Raw genomic sequence first — 26,202 nt, 5'->3', positions numbered from 1 at the left:
TGCTCCCAACCTGCGCTTAGTGGGCTGCAGGGACATGCCAGTTGCTTCCAGGAGCCGTGTGGAGCCAGGGAGTCTGCCTTAGCCCCGCTGTGCTGCCGACAGGGCCAGCTCTACAGTTTTGGCCGCCCCAAGCAGTGAAAAAAACCATTGCCGCGGCCGCAAAGGGGAGAAGCTGCCGCCGATTTGCGGCCGCAAAGGGGACAAGCTGCCACCGATTTGCCGCCGCGGCCGCAAAGGGGACAAGCTGCCGCCGATTTGCCGCCGCGGCCGCAAAGGGGACAAGCTGCCGCCGATTTGCCGCCGTGGCCGGAGGAGCTGCTGCCCCTTTCGAACTGTCGCCCCAAGCTCCTGCTTGGAACGCTGGTGCCAGGAGCCGGCCCTGGCTGCCAACCGGACTTTTAATGACCACCCGGTCAGTGGTGCTGACCACAGCTGCCAGGGTCCCTTTTCCACCGGGTGTTCTGGTTGAAAACCGGATGCCTGGCAACCCTACAGCATTAGCGGGTGGCAAGCAAGGCAATTGCCCAGGCCCCATGCCATAGGGGGTCCCGCAATTAAGTTGCTCATGCTTCAGCTTTCTTCTCCACGCTCCAGGGAGTCTAACACCAGCCCTGCTCTCTGGTTTATTTTGACAGACCAGAAACCTGCTCGTGGTCCCCCAGGGGGCCCTGGGACCTCTGGTTGAGAACTGCTGAGTTAGCATATATGCAAAGTTTTGCCCCCCTCAAGTTAAGTCCGTTTCTCTCCTCCTTGCCTCTGACCCAGGGGAGAAGGCAGGGCCGGGGGCGCAGGGGACTTGGCGCTGCAAGGGGGGGTGGGGACAGCCGCAGAGCAGGAGCCCGCTGTCCAGAGCCGGGGGTGCAGAGGCAGGGCTGGCTGGGATCCAGACTCAGCCCGAGGCAGGGCGCTCAGCGGGGGCGGCGCTGCCCGGCGAGGGGGAACCCCGGAGGGGAGGGGGCGCTCCCGGGCCGCGGGAGGCGGGGACCGGACGGAGCTTCCCGCAGTCCCCGTTGGAGGCGCTCGGGGCGGTGTTCACTCCCCGGAAGCCAGCGCAGGGTGCCCGGCGCGGAGGAGCATGACGGCGCCGCTGGCGGGGCTGCGCTGGGGCCTGGGGCCTGGCTGGCTGCTCCGGCTGAAGCGCTGCAGGTCTGAGCTCGGCTCCCCTTCCAGCGGCCCCGGGGCAGTCCCCTCTTCCCGCCGTGCGCCGCTCCGCCGGCTCCCCGCCCCGGGACCCCGGCCCGGCCCTGCCCCGACCCGCGCTCCCCCCGACCCCAGCCCTGAACCGACCCGCGCTCCCCCCCCAGTCGTGCCCTGCACCGCCTGTGCTCCCTTGGAGCCCCAGCTCTGCTCGCTCCCGCCCCTTCCTGAGCTCCCAGCCGCAATCCCCCCGCGAAGTTCCACCTCTCGGGGCGCACGCCTCCCATCCCGTGCAGAGAGCGGGGCAGTGCTGGGGCTTTCCTGCCGGGAGTGAGGGGCTAGGGCTGGGGGGGAATACTGCTGTCAACTCTTGCAACATGTGGTTTGTTTTTAAAGGCGCTCAGCTCCTTGGGATCTCGGGATTAGGTGAGAAAACGCCGTTTTGCGACTTTTCCCCTTAAAGTAAGTTTCTAGCTCTCCTGGTTGGGGAGAAAAGCTTGAAAACATGGCCTCAGAGCCCCTAAAGGCTCTGAACCCAGGAGGCAAATAAAAAGACCTCCCGCCCCAATTTTTATACATGCGCATATATATAATCTCATATTTTTGAATGCTTGAGGTTTGGCAGCATTGCAGCTATTGCAGTGACAGGGTGACAAAGAAAATCTAGGAGTAGGCACATGGGAGACTTTGACACTGAGCAGAGGGCAGCCTCTTCTCCAGCAGGCAAGAAACCTTAGGTAACCCCAAGCACCCTTGTTTTAGGGACAAAAGGTGTTAAGAAATGGCAGTGGTTAAATTTCACCACCTGCACCATACTTAACTCAAACCAGGGTGGTGGCGGTGGCGGCTTATTATTTGGGTTGTACCTAGAGCAACCTCATTGTAAGCTAGGCAGTGTACAAATATATAACCAAGAACAGTCCCTACCCCGGAGGTCTAAGTACTATTGGGTCCAGTGTTACTGGAGTCTTTCATCAGCAGTAAACTTCTCTCCCACTTTGTTTTTAAAATTAAGCGTAATGCAAGCTCAACCACTTCATGGAGAGGTTATCGGCAGTCTCCTATGTATAGCAAGCAGTCCTTGCTGTATAAAATACTTTCAGTGATATCTTTTATAACCAAAATGCTTTATGAAATGCAGCTACTTCTGGGGTGATAAGGTGGCAACTGGCTGGTACACAGCACAGTATAACGCTAGCGCATACTCTTTTGTTGCAGGAGCAGTTCTTCAGGTAAAGAGCTTCTGGGATTGTTCTCCCTGAACAATGACATCCTATTGCAGTCCTGCCGGAACTATCAAGCAGTGCTGTGCACCGAGCTGACAAAGCCATTGATTATTAGGAACCTCCCATCCCCTTCTCTGCAGCCCCATGAGGTACTGGGATTGAGATGCGCAGAATTGCTGATTATTTTGAATAATCTAATGTCCCTTAGCTGGCAAACCCACCTACATCCTTGTGTCTCAGGCTCACAGCCTTGGAGTCCTATGCTAGTCCTCTTGGTTTCTTTCCCCTACATCAGTGCTGTTGCTAAATCCTGCCAGTTTTTTCTCTTTAACATCTCTAAGATCTGCTCTTCCTCTTCACCATCTGCCCACCCCTGAATTGTGCCCTGATCATCTCTCACCCCTAATTACAGCACCCGCCTCCTCACTTAGTCTCCCTCACTCTCTCCTCACTGTCACCCACAATCCAAAATTCATTTCCCCTCCTGGTTTTGGTCTGTCTTGTCCATTTACATTGCAAGCTCTTCAAAACAGGGACTGTTTGTACAGTGCCTAGCACAATGGAGCCTCTAGAGTCTACTGCAGTAATACAAAAATCTTTTCATCCGTAGAGCTCAACACACTTTACAAAGGAGTCAGTATCATTATCTCCCTTTTACATATGGGGAAACTGAGGCACATAGCAGTGAAATTAATTTGCCCAAAGTCACACAGCAGACTAGTGGCGGAGCCAGGATTAGAATGCAGAGCTCCTAAGTCCCAGTCTAGTGCTCCAGCCACTAGGCCACACTGCCTCCCTAAATAATAAGAGCTTTAGAGATGAAGGTTGTGTGCGGATTAGAAAGGAAACGAATTCAGTAAGAAAGAGGATGGTTTGGGACTTTAAAACAACCACTGGGTCAATGGCTGAGTGACTTTAGTCGAGTCCCTTCCCGTCTGAGTCTCAGGTTCCCTGTCTGTAATATGGTGGCAATCCATACCTCACAGAGCTGGTGAGAGGCTTATTTTGTAGTTGTACTGCACTTTGATCAAGTAAAACCCAAGTGCTAATTATCAGCACTGGGATGAGGTAAAACCAGGTGAAAATCCATAGTCCAGTGCTTAGTGCTTGTGTGTACACAGATAATATGTTATGTGAAGGCACAGAGAAGCCCATTGAAATGAACAGCTGATAACAAAACTGTGACAATCAGGGTCCAGACACCCCAGTGTCTGAAACCTAAAGAATAAGCAGCTGAATCAATTGATCATATAGAATATTATTGTACTATAAAAGTGTATTGAGTGAGGTATCATATAAGAACTGGTGACACACTGGTTACGAGTGGCATTGCATGATGTGTACGGATGGTGTGTAAACAGTTATGTATGTGTGCTGGAAATGTGTTCCTAAAATCTGTTCTGGGGGCAGACTTGATAAATAAGTTTGTCCTAGAAAAAGGAAAGTTGTTTTGCTTGTTTGCCTATGTCTCCAGTGTAAACTGAGCAAGGTGATGTCAGAGACAATGAGTCAACAGCGGGGATGGGAAGTCAACAGGAGAAGACAAACAGTGGGGGAGAAGAACTTTCTGTGGGGTTACACTTCAGAGGAATACATTTCAAAGGTTTATTGGACTATAATAAGGAGAGAATTCCTTAGTTATCCATCACTTAGCCAGAAGGGCTAGCAATGTGGTAGCTTGATATAAGTGAGAAAGCTGTTTAGGCAAAGATTGTGGCTTGCTATAGTTAAGTCTTGGATGCTATAAAGCATGTTTTATTTTGTTTTGCTTGTAACCATTTTCTGTTTGTTATCTCTGCTCTGTATCGCTCACATTCTTATATTCTTTATTAATAAACATATTCTTAGGTTTTAATATAAACCATCTCAGTGCTGTGTATTGAAGTGGAGCATGAATCCAAACAGGCTGGCGTTTATGCTGTCTCTTTGGAGGCAGTAAACTTAAACATTTCTGTGGGTGTCCAGTGAGAGGGACTGGACACAACAGAGATGTCTCTGGGGAACTCGGGAACTGGGGTTTGCGGGATGTTCTCTGCAAGTCCAGGTTAAAATTGGCAGAGTCTCAAAGAGTTTGCTGGTGAGATTGACACCCAGTCCAAGCTCCAGCAACACTGTCTTGCTGAGGAAGAAGTAACACAGTGGCTGACAGTTCTGGGTGTGCTGAGGAGAGTGTCAAAGAAACAAACTTATTAAAAGAATAGTAAAGTAGTACATAATAGAAAAGTATCCTGAGATAGTAACTGCTATTCAGTGGATGCCATCTTCCACCAAAACACTTGGGGCCAACTCCTCCACTGGAGTAAATCTGCATAGCTCCAATAAAATCAACAGAACTACCCTGGTTTATACCAGCTGAGGATCTGGTCTGTGCCTCAGAAAACATGGGAGTCTTTTGAGTGAGGGTTGGATTGTGGCCTGGGACTAGAAGGACTGCAATTTGATTTCCTGCTCTGCCACAGACATCCTGTGTGGCCTTGGACAAGTCACTCAGCTTCATTGTGCCTCAAGTCCCTGACTGTATAATGAGGATAATAGCCTTGCTCTCCCTCCAGGGGTGTTGGGAGGAGAAACACATGATGGATTGTGAGGTGCTCAGATACTGTGGTAATGGGGACTGTGTAAGTCCCTGGGAAAGGGGAGAGCTGTTTTAAAATGCTACTGCAGTGAAGTTATCTGTTTAAAATGTTTCTACTGCTTGAAAGGTTCCCTTCTCTCTTTCAGGTCAGGGTTGGCGTCCGTTACTGTGGAGTAAATTTTGCTGATATCTTGGCCTGTAAGGGTTTGTACCAAAAGAAGCATTGTCTTCCATTCACTCCTGGTAAGTAGGAGTCTGTCTGATCTGTGCAGGTTATAGAGTGACTAACTTTACTGTGTTTAATTCTGAGTGAATTTAGTGCTGGGAACAGATTGACAGTGCTGGGGAATAAAGCTGTCTAGCTATAGAATAGGTGCAGCGTAGCCTTTGATGAATTAAGAGAAATTGGGGTGGTGTTGTTTTGTGTCGTGGACACCCTGTCCATTAGGAACCGGGCTGAGACCTCCTCACTCATTTAATATAGGCAACTGAAGAGCCAGACGATGGAAACAAATTGTGGACATTTCTGACCTTGACTGGAGTCAGACCAACAGCCTTGAGGTGGATGTCTTCATGTCCTACTGACTTATTATAAGGAAGAAAATATTTAAATATGTTTTCCCAGACATTCCCAGGCACAAGGGGATTGGGATGGATTTCCCATTCTTAACACTTACTATTCCTTTGTCCTTCCACAAAAGAATGACCCACAGTAAGTGGGATGTGTATTCGCCCAAGTGCTGCCTCCTTGTGGCTCTCAGTTTCTTGTCTTTGTATACTGTCATGCTGCTCCGGGGAAGGAAAACTCTCTGTGTGACCCTGCCTCCAATGCAGTGCTTAATATGTGCCAGGGCTTGCCAGGGCTGAGCCCTGGCACTTCTGGTCTTGCTGCATCGGTTATGAATGTAAAAAGTTTGTTTGAGTCCCGGCACCTAATTGCTTGAGCTCCAGCACCTTTTTCATTACAAATTAAGCTCTGCCACAACCTTATGGTTAACCACATCCAGCTAACACATGTTTTGCACCTGTCATCTTTAAGTCAGGTTTAGCATCATATAAATTAAAATGTGCTAATTCTACGCTGATGGATTTTCCTAGCATAGACAAGACCTCACTGTGGCCACAGTCTCTTATCACCTCTCAGTTATACAGACCTTTGTATTTTCAAAGCGCTGGGCAAAGCTTAACTAATTAATCCTCATGACAATGCTGGGTGAGAGGTTGATAAGTATAATGAAACCCACTTTACAGATGGGCACGGTGAGACACAGAGAGGCTATGTGCCTTGCCCAAGGTTGCCGGCAACTCAAAGGGAGAACTGGGGTTAGAATTCAGGAATTCATAGCATCCACCAATGCAGTCCAGGTTATTATGCTGCCCTTTAAAGCAGTGGCTCCCAACCTTTCCAGACTACTGTACCCCTTTCAGGAGTCTTACTTGTCTTGCCTACCCCCAAGTTTCACCTTACTTAAAAACTACTTGCTTGCAAAATCAGACATAAAAATACAAAACTGTCACAGCACCCTATTACCGAAAACTTGCTTACTTTCTCATTTTTACCGTATAATTATAAAATCAATTGGACTAGAAATATTGTACTTACATTTCAGTGTATAGTATACAGAGCAGTATAAACAAGTCATTGTATGAAATTTTAGTTTGTACTGACTTCACTAGTGCTTTTTATGTAACCTGTTGTAAAACTAGGCAAATATCTAGATAAGTTGATGTACCCCAAGAAAACCCCAGCGTAAACCCAGAGGTACACATACCCCTGGTTGAGAACCAGTGCTTTAAAGTATAATGTCTGCAGGGATCATTCTGTATAGTGTGTGTGGCTTTCTCCATGCTTGACATTCTAGGCATATGCCATCCCCTTGCTGAATTCCTCCTGCCTCCAACCACCGAACCTCCTGTTCTTGTAGCGGTGAACATGCAGCACCTCTGCTGTGTTTGTTTGCTGCACTAAAACCTTCAGGCTTGAATATCTCCTTCAGCCCTTGCCAGCCTGGGAGCTGACAGTCCCACTGATGCCATAAGAACGCCTCTGAAGACAGACAGCCACGTAGCTTTTACTTTACAATAACTTTAGAAAAGTCCTTACTTCTACTCTTCTCCCCTCCCCTCCCCTCCCCTCCCCGCCCCATTTACGCAGTACTGTTTTATCAGTCTGCATTCCCACAGTGCCACCTTCTGGCCTTCTAGCAGCTTTGCTTCTAAATCTTCTCTAAAGCAGCCTTCGAATGCTGGCTGTATCCCATATGTTGTATGCAAACCTGTGCCATCATGGATAATCTGGTGATTGGTAATCTGGCAAATATGGTCATTTTCAGAGTTAAAAATCAAAGAGCAGCTGGACTCTGAGCATCTTTAGAGCGACAAGGTGGGTGAGGTCCGTATCTTTGATTGGACCAATTTCTGTTGGTGAGAGAGACAAGTCACCGAGCTTACACAGCTCTCCTTTGGCATTTCTGTCTTTTCCAAGTACTGCAATATCTTTGCCAGCCAGGGAGAGTAGAGCTGCCTGCATCTGCCACACGAGGCTAACGTTAGCTGAACTCACTGTCTCTCTGCTCTCCCCACCCCAGTCCAGAGTTGGAGTAGGTGAGAATCCCTAGATCCCATCTGCAGAGGACAGTGCTGAGTGCAGCTGGGGAAGTGGCCTGGTTCAGTGTTTGTGGGATGTGCATGACTTTCTCCTGCTTTAGGAATGGAGTTTTCAGGGATGGTGATGGAGACTGGAGCGAACGTCAGCACAGTGCAGGAGGTAAGTGAGATGTAGTGGTGCTGGGGTTAGGAATGGATTCCCGGTTGATCAGGGAGTATCGAGGATGCAGTGTAGGGGTACTGTTTAAGCCGTCCGCACTATAGTATCTGTAAAGTTGTGAGCTCTGCTTGATGGGTTGGAGGTGTGTGCAGGAAGGTGGTAGTATTTCAAGTCCCATCAGAGAGAGGAATAAGGGTCTGGAAAAAGAAGCAAAGGTGGGAAGGGTGGGGAGGTATCTGATTAATGCAATTGCTGCCTGAACTGTTATCAGGTTTAGTTTGTGCTGCTCGGGTCCTTGGGTCCTTCTTGGGAAAGAAGGAAGATCAAAGACTTAATCCAAAGAGAGGGGTGAGATCAAGTGATTGTTTTCCTCCTAACACCTGTCCACTGGTGCTTTTCTGGCAGGGAGACAGGGTAATTGGTGTGACTGGCACTAGTGCAATGGCTGGGGAGTGCGTAGCTGATCAGAAGGTAACTACAATTTAAATATAAATGTGTCTTCCATTATTGCAAAAGGTTTTATGTCTCATGTTGTTTAGTTTTTGGCTCCTGTGAGATCTTCCAGTCTGTGCCTTTCTTTTTGATGTTTGTTCTCCTGTCCTCATTGCCATGAACTGGGGTTTGCTCTAGAGAATCCTCGAAAACGCAGAAAGGGCTGATAAGAAAAATTGCATTAAAACTTATTTGGATGAAATTAACGGTTTCACATAGTGTAATGTTTAGGACAGCTTAACAGCATGCTTCTGTATCATGTTCAAAGTGCTCACTAAAGCAGTTGGAAAAGACAGAATTTCATCCTCTATCCCTCTTCAGGATTAAGAGTGTTCCTCTGTCTTCTCATGTAGATGCTGTGGCCAATCCCAGAAGGTGTTTCTTACGAAGAAGCTGCAGCATTGCCTGTGTCTTATGGCACAGCCATTTTGGCCCTGGATCATAGAGCACACACGCAGCCAGGGTAAGTGATCAGAGGAGTCCAAAGCATAACATGTCCAGCAGTAACGATACTTAGTCCCTGCAGAATGCGTTTCATTTGCAAAAAATCAAACGTCATATCTCATAAATAGAGCTGGTTGCAATATTTTCAACAAAACCTTTTGGTCATTGGAATATACTGTTTTTGTCAAAGTCCAAATGTTTCATGAAGACCTACTGATTTTGATGGGAAAGCTTCTGAGATCCAGGGTGGTCTTTCTGCTCACTTCTAGAGAGAGAGAGAGACCCCCCAGATCTGAAAACCTGACCTTTTCAATTCAAGAAGGACATTTTCACATAATTCCATTTCACAAAAATGCTTGAAGTGTTTTTGCTTGTGTTCTGTATGGGAACAAAAACAAATTTCAAAGTCTGGAAGGTTGTCACGAAACAGAATTATTCTCCAGCCAGCTATACTCCTAACATCTAATCTCCCATATTAGGCATACATCAAAATAATGTCGAGGCACTCAGTGAACTCATTAAGTATTATTATTGTTACCGCTTTGTAGATGGGGAAACAAAGACATAGAAGAGGTCTTGTGGCCAAGGTCATGCCGTTATGTTAGTGGTGAAGCTGGGAATAACATCCAGGCATTCCCGGTTTCTAAACTCTGCTCAGATCACTAGATCAGGCTTCAGAGTAACAGCCGTGTTAGTCTGTATTTGCAAAAAGAAAAGGAGTACTTGTGGCACCTTAGAGACTAATCAATTTATTTGAGCATAAGCTTTCGTGAGCTACAGCTCACTTCATCCGATGAAGTGAGCTGTAGCTCACGAAAGCTAATGCTCAAATAAATTGGTTAGTCTCTAAGGTGCCACAAGTACTCCTTTTCTTAGATCAGGCTGTCTTTTTGTCCCGTGGGGAGTGAGGCTGCTGGTTTTCCCTGGCCACTGATTCACAATGAGTTTGACAAGAGTGTAGTGGAAATTAATATGCATTGTGTGTATGGGTGAAGATGTGTGTTTTGTTAAGTGTCACTGTCCACACCAAGAGTGAGAACCACAAAGTAAACCAGAACTGGATGCTGGATCTGCCTTGAGGACATATGAAGCAATGCTTCTGAAAAAAAGAAAAGACTCAGATCTGCATCCATTAGTATTTTATGGGAAAATACTAGGATAGAATAATAGCTGCTAGGGATAGAAATGACCTGTTCTGACAGACAGCCCATCTCCCTACCTCTCCCAGCTGGGGAAGATCTATTCTTTACAGTATATTTTCTAGTCCTTTGTCTAGTTCCAAGGGATGACATGTCTGCTGCTTCCTCGGGAGATTATGCTGCTCTCTGGTTTCATCGGGTGAGCTTAGTGGAGGGCTCACTATGCTGGGCTTTGAGTCCCAGTTTTGTCTGTGGGGGCTGATTATAAGGGCAGTGATACATGGTTCATTAGTGGAGGGGAGACCCTTCCAGGCTGACCTGGGACATGCTGGAGAGGCTTGGCGGTCTGGGAGTATGGAGGTGTGAGGAGTCCTGGGTTCATATGGCGGGAAATCCATCACAGATATTGATGGTACCTTTACATTTATGGAGAAAGGATAGTTTCATGGTTAACCCTGTACTGGGACTCGGGAGACCTTAGGCTCAGTTTTTTTCTCTGCCACAGACTGTGTCACCCTGGGCCAGTTACTTAATCTTTGTGCCTCTGTTTCCCCATCTGTAAAATGGGGCTCATTCCCTATTTGAGAGGGATGTCATAAATAAATAATATTGACTGATGTATGGGAGGTGCTCAGATACTACGGTGATGGGGTCACTTCCCACACGGAAGATGGTCACTGTGAAAAGGCAATACACTAGTCAACAAATTGTGTATGTGTCACTTTAAAATTGTTCAAAGCCCATAGCCTGCATGAGGGCTGCTTTTATAAACTCAAAGTACACAAACACATTGATAGCTTTTCAACAATTTAAAATTACATATTTTAAAAAGCATTTTATACCCTTGTGATGTTCTTGGCAAAAACCTGCTGAACAGAGGGATTTTTATAAGCCCCAGAAACCAGTGCATATTGCTGTGAAATAGCTGGTAGGGTTGGGCTGTATCCCAGGCAGGCAAATTGTGTCCAAGTCCAACCTGTTGTTTAGCTGAAAATTAGCCTTCCTGCCCAATATCATTGCATGCCATGCATTGCTCTGCTAATTTATCCTAAGACAACAGCTCTCCTTTTGGATAAGTAGGCTTGTACTGTTACAGGCAGGTTTTAAGGGAAACATTGGTCCCTTTGGGAGCAAAGGAGCCTGGTTGGGAATTTTTTAACTTCTGGATTGGGATTTGGAAGTGCAGCAAGTGCTCTGTGGAGACTTTAGGGTGTGTATGTGAAATAGGGAGAACAAAGCCAGAGAGAGAATTGACTTGTCTACATTGACACAGGAAGTCCGTGGCAGAGGTAAGAACAGCATCCAGAGCCAACTCTTGTGCCTTAACAGAAAAACCGTCCTCTCCCTTGCCCCAACTCTGCAAACAGCACAGTTTGCTGTTATACCTGAACTGGAGTAAATGTATATCTACTTGTACAGTAATTGAAAACATGCAGATATTCTCTTATCAGATCACTTCACTTTGGAATGTAAAAGATTCACACTCGATGGGGGATACGATGACTCATTTCATCCGGGTATGAACTGGTGTTTGGGAAAAGTCAAGCTCCCCTTACTCATGCCTTTGGGAAAGATTCTGGGAAAGAGAATACCATTGAAGATGTGGAAAATTCTTACTACTGAAATGGATCATGGGGTAAAATCAATTGCTGGAGTCTTTTTAAGCTGATCATGGAGATCTTTCATCTTCAAGACAAATGGGAAACTGTGTATTGTTAGTAGGCAGGCACGCAATGCACTGCTTTTCTGTTGTGGAGGGAAGCTCTGTTTATTTCAGTCTCTGTCTCTGTCTCAGGGAAACGGTTTTAGTGACAGCAGCTGCTGGGGCCACGGGGCTTGCTGCTATCGATGTAGCTGCTAACGTTCTCAAGGCAAAGGTATGTCCCTTTTTCAAATGAATCTGTATTCTACGTGTGTCCCACTGTAGTAATGAGTGTGCCTTCTATAGCATGCTCCATCTGAGCATTCAGAGACCTTTCCAAACACTAATGAATTAAGTTTCACAAAGTAGGCAAGTAGTATTCTCCATTTTCAAGATGTGCATACTAAAAAGGACGTAGATGTTGGGAGTTGCCCAAGGTGTCCCAATGAATTATCGGTAGAGTAGGGAACAGAACCCAGGAGATTTGTAAAGTCAGAGGGGCTGGTAATCCAGTAAACCAGACTCCATCTCTCAGGCTCCATCTCTCAAACACAGCACACACACTAATGCACTTTCCCCTCATGAAACACCTGCCTTCCCTGTGCTCCTGCTATGGGCTCCGCCGTGGAGCCCCATAATTTCCCTTGATTCTTTCCAGTGCAGAATTGAGCTCTTATCCAAGTGGGAGATAGAGGGGGAATGTTTTCAAAGGTGCCCAAGTGACTTAGGCTCCTGAGTCCCATTTTAAAAAGTGATTTACGTGCTTACAGGCCTAATTCATTTTGAGAGTCAATGGGACTTAGGCTCCTAAGCCACTGGGTCATTTTGAAAATTTCATCCTTTAGATTTGAACCAATGTAGATCTAAGGGATAATAGCGTTTGATGTTTATGGGAATAAGAGATGAATTTATTCCAGCCATCACAGTATAAATCGGGTTAGGAAATAGTATGCTGTTAGGGTTTTTAAAAGAGAGGCTTTTTTTTTTTATAAGTAGAACACCCCTCAGTAAAAAGAACTGCACAAAGTGACAAGGCAGAAATAACTCCAGTTCAAATTGTTATACCAATAAAATAAAAACCAGCAGGATCTTATTAAAGGGAATAAGGCAAAATGCCACATTTATGGTGAATACAGAAAGAATCATAGTAAGCAGTTAGTTTTAGCTATAACATTCCATTCAATTTCATATTTATTCACACATTCATTCATACACACACACACAGGTTCTGCAAGGTTGTTATCATAGTTACCAGTCTTAGAGTTGCTCTTGCCAAGCCACTGGCCAGGTGGCCTGGACACGAGGAGGGAGCAGGGCCTTGTCAGATGCACATCTGATGCTCCTGGAAGTTGGTTTGCAGAATCAGACCGCAAAGCTCTGTTTCTAGAGTCCATTTTTATAGGAATTTATTCCTATGCCAGTCTATAGGAATTAGTTCATCATGCTGTTGCTGAATCAATCAGCAGATGGCACATTCCTGATGGCTCCGTGTTGTTCTTCGGTTCTCCCATCCTTGAGGCTGTTGGGTGGATTCCAGTCTGCCCTCCGGGGGTCCTCTGGTTGTTTCCACTTTATACCTTCTTCGGCCGATAGACACTGGATTCTTAGGCTGGCACCTCCCAGATCATTCAGTTATTATCCACACCAAGCATCCATCCACATACATCCTCTATCTCTATTTTAATCACAATTGTTAACAAAGCGAGATAAAGGGAGTCTCTGTGTGCTGTTTCTGTTGTTACAAAGTATTGCTTTGAGAACTGACTCTGTCTTAGGATGTACTAACACAATTAGCAGCTTGCAAGTTTCACACAGAGAGGGAGAGAAACAGTAAAAGCAAGAGACCAAAAACCAAGAGACCTCTTAATTAGTAATACCCTGGAATTTAAACTATGGGGAATCAAACTCATTTGTGATTTTAATACAGAACTTCTTTAATATGATCCAACAAAATGGTTTGTTGTGCGTGATAGAGCTCCCACAAAGCACAGAGTCTGACTGGAGAAATCTGGAGCAAGTAATTCAGCGGCTGGTAGTCTCCCCTCTGAGTGAAATCCTATCATGCTTCTAGGGATGGAAAACTCCTCCAAATGCACTGGGGTATGTTAAAAATCCTGTGGCACATTTGGTAGGAGTACTAGGCTTAAACCCAGACCAGGGACCAGTTTGGGTAAATGCAGTCTCTCTCTAAATTCCCCTGAAGTTTCAATTGCAGATGGGACTGGTCTTCTCTTTCTGCCTTAAGTTGTTATATAGTGCTGCTGTGCGTTGTCCAACAGCTGCTGCGTTCCATCCCAGCAGTGGTTGTTCTTCAGTGAATGGTACAGTGATATAGATACAGTTTGTACATCATTTTAAATTTGTAAAGCATTTTTGGGGACATTGACATAGAAGATACATTACTATGGAGCTTTTATTTAAGTTATTGGTACTGTAATAGATTATGATAACATGCTAAAGCACCTATTGTATCACTCTGAGCAAAGATGCCTTTATTATTTTATTTTATTTTATTTTATTTGCATTATCATAGTGCTTAGGAGCCTCAGACCCCATTGTGCTAGGGTGCTGTACAAACACAGAACTAAAAGACAGTCCCTGCCTCGGAGAGCTCATGCTGTCTTCCACCATGAAAGATCAGACTGTAACACTCGCTCCTCCTTTGTTTTCAGGTGATAGCAGCAGCTGGAAGTGATTACAAATGCAACCTGGCTCTGCAGAAGGGTGCAGCCCACAGCGTGAATTACACCCAAGGGAGCCTAAAGGAGGGGGTGAAGAAACTTACAGATAACAGAGGGGTCAATGTAGTTCTTGATGCCGTTGGAGGGGACATCTTCAAAGAGGCATTACATAGGTGCGTTGAAATACGATTCTGTTACGTTCTGAGTGACGTGCATTAGGGGTATGAAATGTGTGGTCTTCTGGGACCCTCCCTCTGCATGCTTCACAAGTATCCAGTTGAAACTGCAAGGGAATGTAGGGAGCCACCAGAATGTAATTCTGCAAGCTGGAGTTTGGATATAGCACCCAATCTCGCTCTTTACTGACCACAGATATTTAGGGCCTTGATTTTTTTCACATGTAATCAGAAAGAGGGGTGCTACTTAGTGCCACACTGGGGCATTGGTTGAGTACTGACTGAGAGAAAGTGTCTCTGATTAATTAGCAGAACCAGTTCGTGCAGAGCCAGTTTCCCTAGGGGGCCCCATGCAAGTACTACTAGAGCTGAGGTTCTGAAACTTAATAAAGAGATCATTCTGTGGGTAACCCTCACTGGCAATCGCAGTATGTACCTGTGTGAAATATAGTAACTGCTCACCTGGAAAAGTAACAGTAGGAAAATATTTAATGTGTTTTCACCTGTCCTTAATGCGATGTAAAAGCTAGAAACAACATGGATCAGTCAGCATCATGTGACCAGCCAGCTCTCTAAAGGCCACCAGCAGGTGCTCAAACTTGGAAACGGTTGGCCCAGATGCTCCCCTTTTAGTTGACAAATTCTGATGAGATCCTACCTGCAGATGGTGTAGTGGCAAAGTCCTGTCTTCAATGAGCTAAAACCCTAGTGTTGAGTTTGAGACAGTGTTTCATTAAGGACCAAACTCTGGTCCCAATGAAGAAGAGGCACCCCCCTCCCCCTTTTCCCCAGTGGGATCACAATTTTACCCTATGCTTGCTCTTCCTCATTAAATACATCTCCTTTCCCTCCCCTTTGCAGTTTGGCTTGGGAGGGCAGGATTGTGGTGGTGGGTTTTGCTGGAGGAGCAATCCCCTCTGTCCCAGCCAACCTGCTGCTTCTGAAGAACGTGTCTGCCTTGGGAGTGTTCTGGGGTCGATACCGGGAAGAGGACTTTCCTGTTTTTTCGTCATCACTCTCCTCTGCTCTTTGGTACTGCCAGGAAAGACGGATCCAACCTCATGTAGGAGCGGTCTTCAAACTGGAAGAGGTAAAGTGCTGCCCACGATGACACTCGCTGGCAGGATTCACAGTTCTCTGAGAGAGGCTGAATAGAAGGAAGAAGCTGTCTAATGTGGTGGGCTGCTATCAGCACTTCCCTGGGGAATGGGAAGGCCCAAAGCTTGAGCCCCTGTACAAGGGCGCTGGAACAATTTGTATAGTGGGGATGCTGAGAGCCGTTGAACCAAACTGTAAACCCTGAAATGGAAACCACTTCAAGCCAGGGGATGCAGCGTCCTCCCCGCCCCCCTCGTTCCAGCACCTATGCCCCATAACTCTTAGGGAGGGAAAAATATGAGTTACAACTAGGAGACACGTAGGTTTGATCTATGCCTCAGAACTAACTCTAAACTCCGGTATCTGCCAAGAACCTGTCATCACTACAGGAAGTAAATGCTGCTGTTGATTAAATTAAAACCTTGACATGTATATTTTCATAAACTGTGATGACCTTATGCAGTGTCGAGCTCTCAGGATTGCTTTGTTTAGAGTAAAGTTTTGCATCTGAGTGAATTTTGTGTGTGGTGAATGCCCTCTGATACGTACAAAAAACCCTCCAGTTTCAAACACGGCACAGAACCCCGGTTCTTCAAGAAATCCCCCTTTTTTTTTCTCCTTCATTCCAGTGTTATTGGCTTTAAATGTCTCCAATATGTATGATGATTATTTAGTATTTATGTTTTGGAAGTGCCAGGTTGGGCCCCCCTTGTGCTAGCCATGGTACAGACCTGTAAAAATTACAGCTCCTTTCACAAAGACCTTACAACTTAAGAGTCAGTAATACAATGGGGTAAAATTGTTTGTTTTTTTTTTTTTAAAGGTGAATTGGGGGATGCAGCTATGTCTTAATTTACATCTTTCACTCTGGGAGCCATTAGAGCAGTGTTTTTCCACCTGGAGTCCGGGGCCCCCTGGGGACCGCTAGCAGGTTTCAGGGGTCCTCCAAGCATGGTCAGCGTTAGTCGCCAGGGCCCAGGGCAGAAAGCCGAAGCCTCACTGCATAGGGTTGAAGCCTGGGGCTGAAGCCGAAGCCTGAGCAATGTAGCTTTGTGGGGGCCCCTGTGGCATGGAGCCCCAGGCAATTGCCCTGCTTGCTAACACCAGCCCTAGGTTTTATATGCAGAAAAACAGTTATTGTGGCACAGGTGGGTCATGGAGTTTTTACAGCATGTTGGGGGGGGGCTCAGAAGGAAAAAGCTTGAGAACCCCTGCATTAGAGGAGTCAGAATTACACGCTGGTTAGTAATTTTCTGGCGTTTCAGTTCCTGGATAATGGAAGTGCCATGAGATGGTCAGCTCTTGTGTTATTTCAGCCTCATAAATGGATCCCTGAGACAAAAAGCCCACAAAGAGCAAATTCCAATACAAATGCTGAGCTGTTTGTTCCTCCAGAACAAACTGCACTGCAGTGATGTCTTGCTCAGGTCACCCAGAACTGGGAGCCACTCGGTCACCACTCTGCCTCGGCAAGAGTGAGCTTTGCTACTGATAAGCCATGTGCCAGCTCCCGGGCGTGCCAGCTTGTCTGCCTTGCCAGCAAACTCTTCAGGACTCTGCCAGTCCAAACCTTGCCTTGCTGGTCAGTCGGTGAGCCTGAGTTCCACAGAGACATCCTTCGACACTGTTCAGTCCCTCTCATAGAAGTTGTTAAGTTCGCTGCCTCCAGAAAGACAGAGCATACAGCAGCCTGTTAGATTAGCTGAAGATTTAAACTTCACTTCACTACACAGCACTGAGATGGTTTTGTAATAAAACAAGAATGTTTATTAACAAAGAACATAGGTTTAAATGATTTCAAGTAAGAGTGAAAGAAACATGAAAAGTTACAAACAAAACACACTTTCTAGTGACTAAAACTTCAGCAAGTTACAATCTTTTGCAAAGCAGGTTTCGCACCTATAGTCAGTTCTTAGAGACTTCAACTCCCTCGGTTGAGGGATCTGCTTTTCTCTGACATGAAGAGTTCTGGCCTTTTGTGTCCCTCTGGTGATGGATGCCAAAAATTTTTACTGTTTCGGCATATATTTTCCAAAGTCCATCGTCTCTGTTTCAAGAGGCAGGAAGGCTTCCTGGGGGTACAGCCTCTATCCACTGCCCTGATTGTTAAGTAGTCATCTCCCCCATTTGCTAGTTTGATGACTTAGTTTACCTTCCATGTAAATATACTTCCATTGTTTCTGGCCTCGTCTTGCTCAATTTACACTGGTGACACAGTCAAGTGGCTGAAACGCATTCTTTTGTCTCGGACAGGCTGGGCTTATGCACTGTTTCCCAGCCACATGCTACGAACATATTTCCAGCACACATCTATAATTCTTTATACACTGCCTGTACATACACCACGCAATAATATTAATGACCAGTATGTTATAAGTTTGAGTATGATGCCTTACATGACACCTCTTAGATATAGATTATGATAAGTGTGTTGGAGCAATGAGTGTGTCAGGCCTGATGTGAGTTACAGTGTGGTGGGCCCTCTGCCAGTTGGCATTCAGGGGCTCCCTGGTCACGACTACCACCTGTTGTACTTTAGAGTAACAATCTGATTGCATTTAAATTCCACTATTCATAGCGTCACACACATAATTACATCTCAAACCTAAAGAGCATGTTAGCCACCTAAACCAGACATCTGTGCCTCATAGATGATGGGCCAGTGGCAACAAGACTGACCAGGAAACTCTGGGAAATGCAACTAGCAATAACAGTCTCTGATATTTTCAGTGTCAGACTTTGCAGAGACCAATCTGAGTAACATTCTTTTGAGCTGATAAGAAAGCACCAGGTACCCTGGGGGCCGTTCTGGCCAAACTCCTTAGCATGATGAACGAAACTGGTACTGACTTTGTCTTCACCTTGCAGTAGTTGAAAATGGCTGATAGAAATAGTTAGGCCAAAGATAGAGAAATTAACCCACCCAGTAAAGGATTAAGCTTTTGAGTGTCTCTAATGCTACCCCAAGGTGAGTGGGTAGGGAAATTTGATCTCTGTGAATTTCCATTTTTTTGTGGGTAATGATTTTAATTGAGGTATGCATGTGGGTAAAGAAGTGCATGGTTCTGTGGTTGTGACCAAAAGCATCCCTCTATTCACATGCTACGCACCCTTGTAATAACCTTTGTACAAAATATACCTTGTGGGGTATCACTGGAAAACTAATAACTCACTGGTCAATATTATCATGATGAAATGTATGTAGCAACATTCTATGTAAAGTAATGACATCCCCCTGTCTGACATTATTAGCACACGTTCACTCCCACGCAGCCTAGGCAACGGTTGTTAAGCAGGTCTGTCCTAAACAAGGAATGTGTATTTATCTCAATTTACAGATAAGTAGTAAACAGAGTCCTCAAGACAGTAAGAGGGGGAAATGGCAGGCCACAAAGCAAATTTTCACTTCAGCAAACACAGGAGAGGAGATAAAAGACATGGAGCCTCCTTCACCATGAGCTTCTGTGTCACCTTCTTTACTGCATGAATAAACTTTACTTTGAAGGGTAACCTTCAGAAGACTCTGCTTCAAAGGTTCACTGGACTATCAAGAAAGGGGCAGAGAACCTCAAGTTCTCTCTCTTTCACTTAAGAAGACAAAGGCCCCAGCGCCTCTGGGTCTTGGAGAGAGATCCTGACGAAGGAAAGGGTCAATTCCCATCTTGCTGGAAGGGGACGGGGACGGGGACAGGGGGTCAGAGAGGCCATTTTGAACAAAACCTTGAACCGAAACTTGCTAGATTAGGTTTTAAATGTTTAGTTGTGTTTTCACTTTTATTTGCTTTTACCCATTTCTAACTTCATCTCTTATACTTGATAGGACTTTAAATGAATTCTTCTTTTGTTAACAAACTTTTTATTTTTTAATCTAAACCCATCCAGTGCTGTGTTTAAATAGAACTGTTTGGTAACTCCAGTTAAAGTAGCAAACTGTTGAATATTGACTCTTCACAGGAGCAGCGAATCTTAATATCCGGACTTTCCAGGAGAGGGCTGGACAGTGCAGAACAAAGTTTTGTGGGGAAACTCAGGACTGGTAGTGTGTTGGGGTCACCCTGCAGGTAGTAACCGAGGCTAGTGGAAGCCAGAGTGTGACTGGTGTGTTGCTGACAGGCTGCTGGGGTTGGGGCTGCTTGGCCAGGGCTGCAGCTATACACAGACATTCAGGGTGTGACTTGCATGCTGTTTGTGGGCAGCCCAGGTTGGGAGCTACAACAGCAAAGCATCATGAGGCAGCCAAGGTTATAGGGCAGGTGCTGACACAGCCCCTCGCTGGCCTGGATTGCACTCTGGAATGTGACAGTGGTGAAGTCACTTGGTCAGATTTTTAAAGTGTTCCAACCTGCCCTCTAAAACTGCCCCTGAAATCCTTGTGCATAGTCGTTTTTACTGCATGCACAAATCCAAGTTTTCATGTGCCCCAAATCTTTATACACAAAAAAAGTGCAGGGGGATTTTTAAAGGGCAATCATAAAAATTTGGCCAAATACATCTGTCTCTAGAAATTACTGTAGAGAATGCAAATTAAGATGGCTACAGTAGCAACTAACAGTTGCAGGAGTGTGTGTGTGTGAGTGTGTGTGTGTGTGTGTACATGTACATGCCCTTTTGTATAAACAACTGAGGTTTTGTGTTTGCAGGTGAATGAAGCCTTTAGCCGTGTAACCCAGCGCAAGTCAACAGGAAAGGTTGTCATCTCAATGCAATAAATCAGCCTGTTTCCTCAGAACACAGCCCCTGCTGCTGTTGGACTAATCAGCAGAATCACCCTTCTGGCTTATGGATGCAGACAGCCAAGTTGCATCTACCCTATGATTTCTTTCATGATTCGTCTACCACCACCAGTAATGTAGAGGGTTAGGGGCTCCTGCTTAGGTTTAAATGACATGATGATATAAATACTTGCACCCGTTGCTAGCATTGGTGGAGTTGTACTGGTGCTAGACAAACAGTGCCAGGAGTCCTAGGGGAGACAAGGTTTCACTGTGACGGGAAGAGGGAGAATAGATGCAGAGCAGTGCAATTAATACAAACGTAAACCAGACTCTCTTTAAAGGAATCACCATTGGGAAATCTTAAGTCTCCCACTGTGTGCTCTGTATAATATACCCATAACATCCTTGTGTCCCTAGAACAGGGCTTCTCAGACTCTTTTTCCATAGTGTGGTTCACCTTTTAACAGAGGTTTTTATGTTGGAGACATCTCCCACTTCTGCTGGCGGTTGTGCAGACCCCATCTCTCACATTTATGGTTGCACAGACTGCTTCCTTTCTATTGGTGATGACCTAGTATCTTAGGGTATGTCTGCATTGCAGTCAGACACCTGCGGCTGGCCCGTGTCAGCTGACTCGGGCTCGCAGGGCTGTTCAATTGCGGTGTAGACTTTCCAGCATCAGCTGCAGGGTCCTCGAGCCTGGGCTCCAGCCTAAGCCTGAATGTCTACACCGCAATTAAGCAGCCCCTTAGCCTGAGTCAGCTGGCACAGGCTAGCCATGAGTTTTTAATTGCAGTCAGAGCCTTTGTGTCAACCACAGTCATGACTTTCCTCATGTGACCTTTCCACATAAGCAAAATGGTTTTTAGCTTCTTGTAATGCAATTTAAGAGCTGGAAGTGAGGAGGGGAATTAGTGCCATGAGGCCAGTCAGTGCTCCATTCACCACAGTTTGAGAGGAGCTGCCCTTGGTGGTGATAGAGCAGCACTGCTGAATGTAGCCATTACAAAACAGTCAGCTAGAACCAGGCAGCCTGGGCTGAGGGGTGGAGTTGAAATGAGGAGACATGAAAAACCATGAGGTGAGGGCACAGCTTTTGCAACAGTGTAACCAGCCATTGGTCCATATCACCTGTTGACCTGCCTTAAGCAGAACCAAACGACCCCCCAGTAATTGCTGTACCCAGCCACTTGCATGTGGGATGAAAGACTTCGTCCCTGACTCCTGTGTCAGCTTAGCTTGGTCCCCAGAGGTGTAATTATACGGATGGTGACCTTGGTGAGCATGGCTGCGAACAGGAGAGACTTCAGTCTGAGACACTCTTAACAAGCACCATTGGCTCTCTCGAGCCTGCCTGAAAAGAGCTGGACCCATGACGTCCTGCAGAACGCTCTCTGGTAGAACTGTTTGATGAGAGAGTACCTGAATTCCTCCACGCTGTTGCTTGCTGCTTTGACTTGCAGTCCAAATCCGTACGCCTCTGAACTTCCATCAGACTAGAGCGCTTTCTAAATGTACAATAAACCTTTTGGTTTTCTTAACCTGATTTTGCTGCAGCTATGGAGACCAGGCTGCCTTGCTCTTGTCTTTGCTGCTGTGGAGCGATGACCAGCTACCCTGGCTTCTGTCCAGTAATTTGGAGAAGCCCGTAAAAGTCTTTCACCCCTTAAAAACATGACTGATTCCTCAGATTGCCACCAGCTTCCTGCTGCAGGAGACTGGGATATTAGTTGCTTGTTAGTGTCCTACATAGTTGTGAACAGTTAGAAGAGTTCTGAAAAGGACAGCTTGTTGAAATAAGCTTCAGACTAGCTTCAGACTGGTCCTAATGGTTCCTTCTAACCTTAGAGTCTGTGAATCTAAGCTGTGGGACTGGAGGCCAGAAACATAAGAATGGCCATACTGGGTCAGACCAAAGGTCCATCTAGCCCATTCTAGCATCATTCCCTCTGAACAGAACAAGTAAACCTCAAGTGATCCATCTCCTGTTGCCCATTCCTAGCTTCTGGCAAACAGAGACTATGGACACCATCCCTGTTCATCCTGGCTAATAGCCATTGATGGACCTATCCTCCATGGATTTATCTAGTTCTTTTTTGAACCCTGTTATAGTCTTGGCCTTCACAACATCCTCTGGCAAGGAGTTCCACAGTTTGACTGTGTGTTGTAGGAAGAAATACTTCCTTTTGTTTGTTTTAAACCTGCTGCCTTTGATGTGCTTTGTGTGCATTCTGCTTACAGCACTTTACAAACATTCATTGTTACACCATCAGTGCATGGTAGCTAAATATGATCCACTTTAGAGATGCAGAAACCACAGCCTCAGTGCAGCCAAGCAAGGAAGCCCATGCTTAATTCCATGTATCCTCTTGAAGTTAATAGGACCACTTCAGTTACGCATTTGCTTAGGTGCTTTGCTGAATCAGGGCCTGTGTCTGTTTCAGAGCCGGCATTAGAACAGAGGAGTTCTGTGGACTTGCTCCCGTGCTTAGTCTACTTAATGGCGCTGCCTCTTGGGCTGTTGAGTTGCCCTCATACAAATCACAATGGCTGCTCCTCAGAGGAAGGAGCAAGCTCAGCAGCAGCCAGCTGCTGGGAAGGGAGTTGGTGGCGATGGCAGCAGCCAGGGCAGCACTGCCTCCTCTCCCCAGGTCATTAATTGATTCTGGGTCCTCCCAGAAACTGAGGGAGTGGGGCCTCAGGGTTTCAGCAACCCCAAAGGCCTTGCGCGGGGGGCTGTGTGTGTCAGGGGTGCGGGGGTTGGAATGAACCTCCATGATATTAGGATAAATCAGTGCCCGACTTGAAGTTAGACAAATTTAGCCTGGGAATGGCTCAAACATTTTTAGCACCAACAGGGACTATCCATCATTGGAACAATTTACCAAGGCTGCCAGTGATTCCCTGTCACTGGCAGTTTTTAAATCAAGATGGGGTATTTTTCTGAGAGAGATGCTGTCTTTCATACAGGAAGTATTTCTGGGAAGTTCTATGGCCTGTGTTATACAGGAAGCCAGACTAGATGATTCCAGTGGTCCCGTCTGACCTTGGAATCTGTGGCTATTTTCAGAGACCTTTTCAAAGAAAAAGGACAAACTATTTTTAAATGAAAGATGAGATTAGCTATGATGTTTCTAATCCATGGGTGGGGGGAGGGAGAAGGGGCTAAAGGCTGGCTCTGCTTTGTCTCCCTCCTGCAGTTCTTGATTGGATAGGTGGAAGTGAATTATTTTGTGTTAATTCTGATCATTTTTGCAAGTCTCTTGATCCTTGAAAAGAATTAGCGAGGTGTCCCACATGGGGGAAGTGAAACTGGGGATTAGGAGAATGTTTGGGATTCACTGAGGGAAGACAGCAGCACCAAGCGCCAGCGTGAGAAAACAAAGTCCAGTGATATTGGTGCAGGAGGCTTGGTGGCAAAGTCGATAACTCAACTAGTTTTTCATCTCTGGAGCCCTGGGTTCAAATCCCACTTAAATGAAATGAACTTTCCCCCACTGCATCGTTGTGAATCTCGACTCGAGGAGCCCAGGATTAGCAATACAGGGCTGCCCTGCAATTCAGAGCTGTGTTGCATCTATAGAAGTGTATGGAGACTCAGCACTGGAATCACAGGGTGCTGCATCAAGGCTGAGTTGTATAGGAAGGTAATACTATGTCTGTCTTGAGCCAGTGCTGTTAGCCTTTTGCTTCCATTAGCCCCAAATTCAAATAAATCTAGTTCTGTGATTAAACCTTTATGGGGCACAACAGTTCTCCCTTTCTTTCCTATTTCTTCCAATAGCTGACCAAACACAATGGGTATCTGGACTCTTAATTAACTCTTTATAATGACTGTAAATTTCATTACTGTACATGTGTTTGTCACATGCCTTGAATCAAAATATTTTAAGGAGAGAAATGAAAGAAGAATTTTTTTTCCCATGTGTGAATTTGCCAAGAACTGAATTAATTATTTTTGTACAGTTGGTCTTAATTGTAAAGATAATAGAATAAATAAATAAAGAATTAAAATGTTACTATTGGCAAAAGGCCCCTTTCTGAAGTGTTGTTGTAATGTTTTACAGTAGAATTAAAGTGGTTGAGTTGAGTTGAGCTGCGTTGAGTTATTAAGATAGGTGATATTAGTGTAGTTTATAGTTGGAGACTGTGCGTAGTATGGGTCCTGATCCTGCAATCTGATCCACAAAGGTGGGCGGCTGAGTCTGTGCGGAACCCCCTTGACTTCAGTGGCCCTGCTTCTAGGGCTGTATGTGCATAAGGGTCTGTCTGTCTGCAAATCAGATTGCAGGATTGGGGATATAGTTTTTTGGGGGGCTAGCAAATAGAATACACATCCAGTCCCCTCTAGCTGGCCAGTCTGAATGGGGTCTGGGTCTAGGGTTACCAACTTTGGTTGGATGAATTCCTGGAGGTTTCATCACATGACATTATCTTTAATTAAAGATTAATCTTTAATTCCTGGAGACTCCAGGACAATCCTGGAGGGTTGTCAACCCTATGTGGGTCAGCAGTGACAATCATTTCTGTCTGGAATCTGGCTAGTGAACTCAGTCCAGGCCCAAGGGACAAAAGTCAGCATCACAGTTTAGCTGCCTTGCTGGCAGGTGTGTGTGTACAGAGAGGCCAAGGAATGAATGCGTTTGAGGCTGAACTACCTTCTGCAGTTTAGCGGTAGTCCCTTCAGATCAGAAATGGGGAGGTGTATAGGTGTACACTCCATTAGATCGGGGATACAGGACTATAGTCTCCAGGTCTTTTCATCTGTTTATCCAAAGAAGCCTGCGCGTGGGGAGGGGAGGCCTGAGTTGACCCTATGGCATAACGTTCTGCTTCACGCTGCAGAAGCCACATAAGTATGATCTTCTCATGGGTGGGATCTGCAGCTTGGGAGAAGGGCCCTCAAATCTCCTATAATTTCCCCACGTAAAATCAAGCTGATTCCTCCTCCTTGCTCTCAGAACCCTCTGAGGGAAGGTGAGCCTAGGTGACAGCAGGGAGTCTAGGGAGCTGTGATCCTTGCTGGAGGGAATAGGGAGGGCTGGGGCACAGAACAGAGACCCTGCCCTTCTGGGTATATGTACCAACATCTATGGGATTGGAGGGCCTTGCCAGCAACTCCATTCATTCCCTGATGGGATAAGTCAGAAGGATTTCCATGGATTGTTTCCCAGACAGCCTGTGGAAAATGGGCTGCGTGACCAGAAATCCCTGGAGGGCTTGCTGACACAATATGTCCTATAGAACGTACCGCTCAGGAGATTCAGAACCCTTGCCCTGCCCTCTGACCCTACCTCTCCATCTTTGTGCAAGATGGCAGGCCGGATTTTCAAGTGCTCAGCACCTGCAATTGGGGCCTGATTGTCAACAGAGCATAGGATGGTGGGTGTGGAGCGTCATAACAGGAGCAAAGCCCTCTTAGAATCTGGGCCCTAGTTTAGCTGTGACACCAGGCATTAAAGATGTGACACCCAGACATGCTGCAGGAAACTGAACTTTATTTCCTGGCCTCAGTCTGTCACCCAACCTGACTCAGGATTACAAAGGTAAATAACCTCCTCACATGGCAAAGGTTGGTAAGGCATCCAATGACTCCAACGCTACCCTCTCCTCAAGTATCATGAGCCCCTTCACACAAACCCAATGGAAAAGGAACATGCGTTAGAAAAGGGCACACCTCTGCAGCACTGAAATAAAAGTCTATAGCTGCTACCAAGGAGCTCTGTCAGGCAGGGTGAATGTTTTCTTCTGATCTTCCAAAATGCCCAGAGTTTTGATACTTGTAATTAGGAAAAAATCGAGCTGGAAATAAACTGAGCATGGACTAGAAAACTTCTGTGATTTTTTCCCTTTCAAGACCACAATCAGATTTCAGCAAAACTTTGAATAATGGATGCTCTGTAGTCAAGGTCCCTTGACTTTTCTTTTTGCCTAACAGGAAGCCTTTTAATTTCAGAACACATGGTAGAGAAGGTACAAAATGCTTTGTGTTTTGCAGTGCCAGTGAACTGAAGTGTGTGTTTTCATTAAAAATTCAGCAGTAGGTGTGCAAATCCCAGCTCTGAGCTGTGTGTTGTTCTGAAGGTTGGCTGTAGCTGGAACTGTAGACG

General features: G+C 45.9%; 1 protein-coding gene across 2 annotated transcripts; it reads left to right on the top strand.

Moving 5' to 3' along the window:
* The first annotated feature begins 960 nt into the window (after window positions 1-960).
* LOC125641326 (quinone oxidoreductase-like protein 2) lies at window positions 961-24,111 on the top strand. 2 transcript variants are annotated; one of them, XM_048861114.2, is made up of 11 exons: window positions 961-1,146; window positions 1,534-1,563; window positions 2,356-2,512; window positions 5,085-5,181; window positions 7,647-7,705; window positions 8,111-8,176; window positions 8,551-8,660; window positions 11,576-11,657; window positions 14,095-14,276; window positions 15,141-15,369; window positions 20,018-24,111. In XM_048861114.2, the coding sequence occupies exons 1-11, from the start codon at window positions 1,076-1,078 to the stop codon at window positions 20,084-20,086; spliced, it is 1,152 nt and encodes a 383-aa protein (XP_048717071.1). In that variant the 5' UTR covers window positions 961-1,075; the 3' UTR covers window positions 20,087-24,111. The 2 variants fall into 2 exon arrangements, with proteins under 2 accessions (XP_048717071.1, XP_048717072.1); XM_048861115.2 differs by lacking the exon at window positions 1,534-1,563.
* The last annotated feature ends 2,091 nt before the right edge of the window (window positions 24,112-26,202 follow it).

This window comes from Caretta caretta, chromosome 8 (assembly GCF_965140235.1).
Source record: "Caretta caretta isolate rCarCar2 chromosome 8, rCarCar1.hap1, whole genome shotgun sequence".
In the NCBI taxonomy this organism is placed as follows: domain Eukaryota; kingdom Metazoa; phylum Chordata; order Testudines; family Cheloniidae; genus Caretta; species Caretta caretta.
The sequence above is the reverse complement of the archived record's forward strand: the minus strand, read 5'-3'. Positions and strand labels throughout refer to the sequence as shown.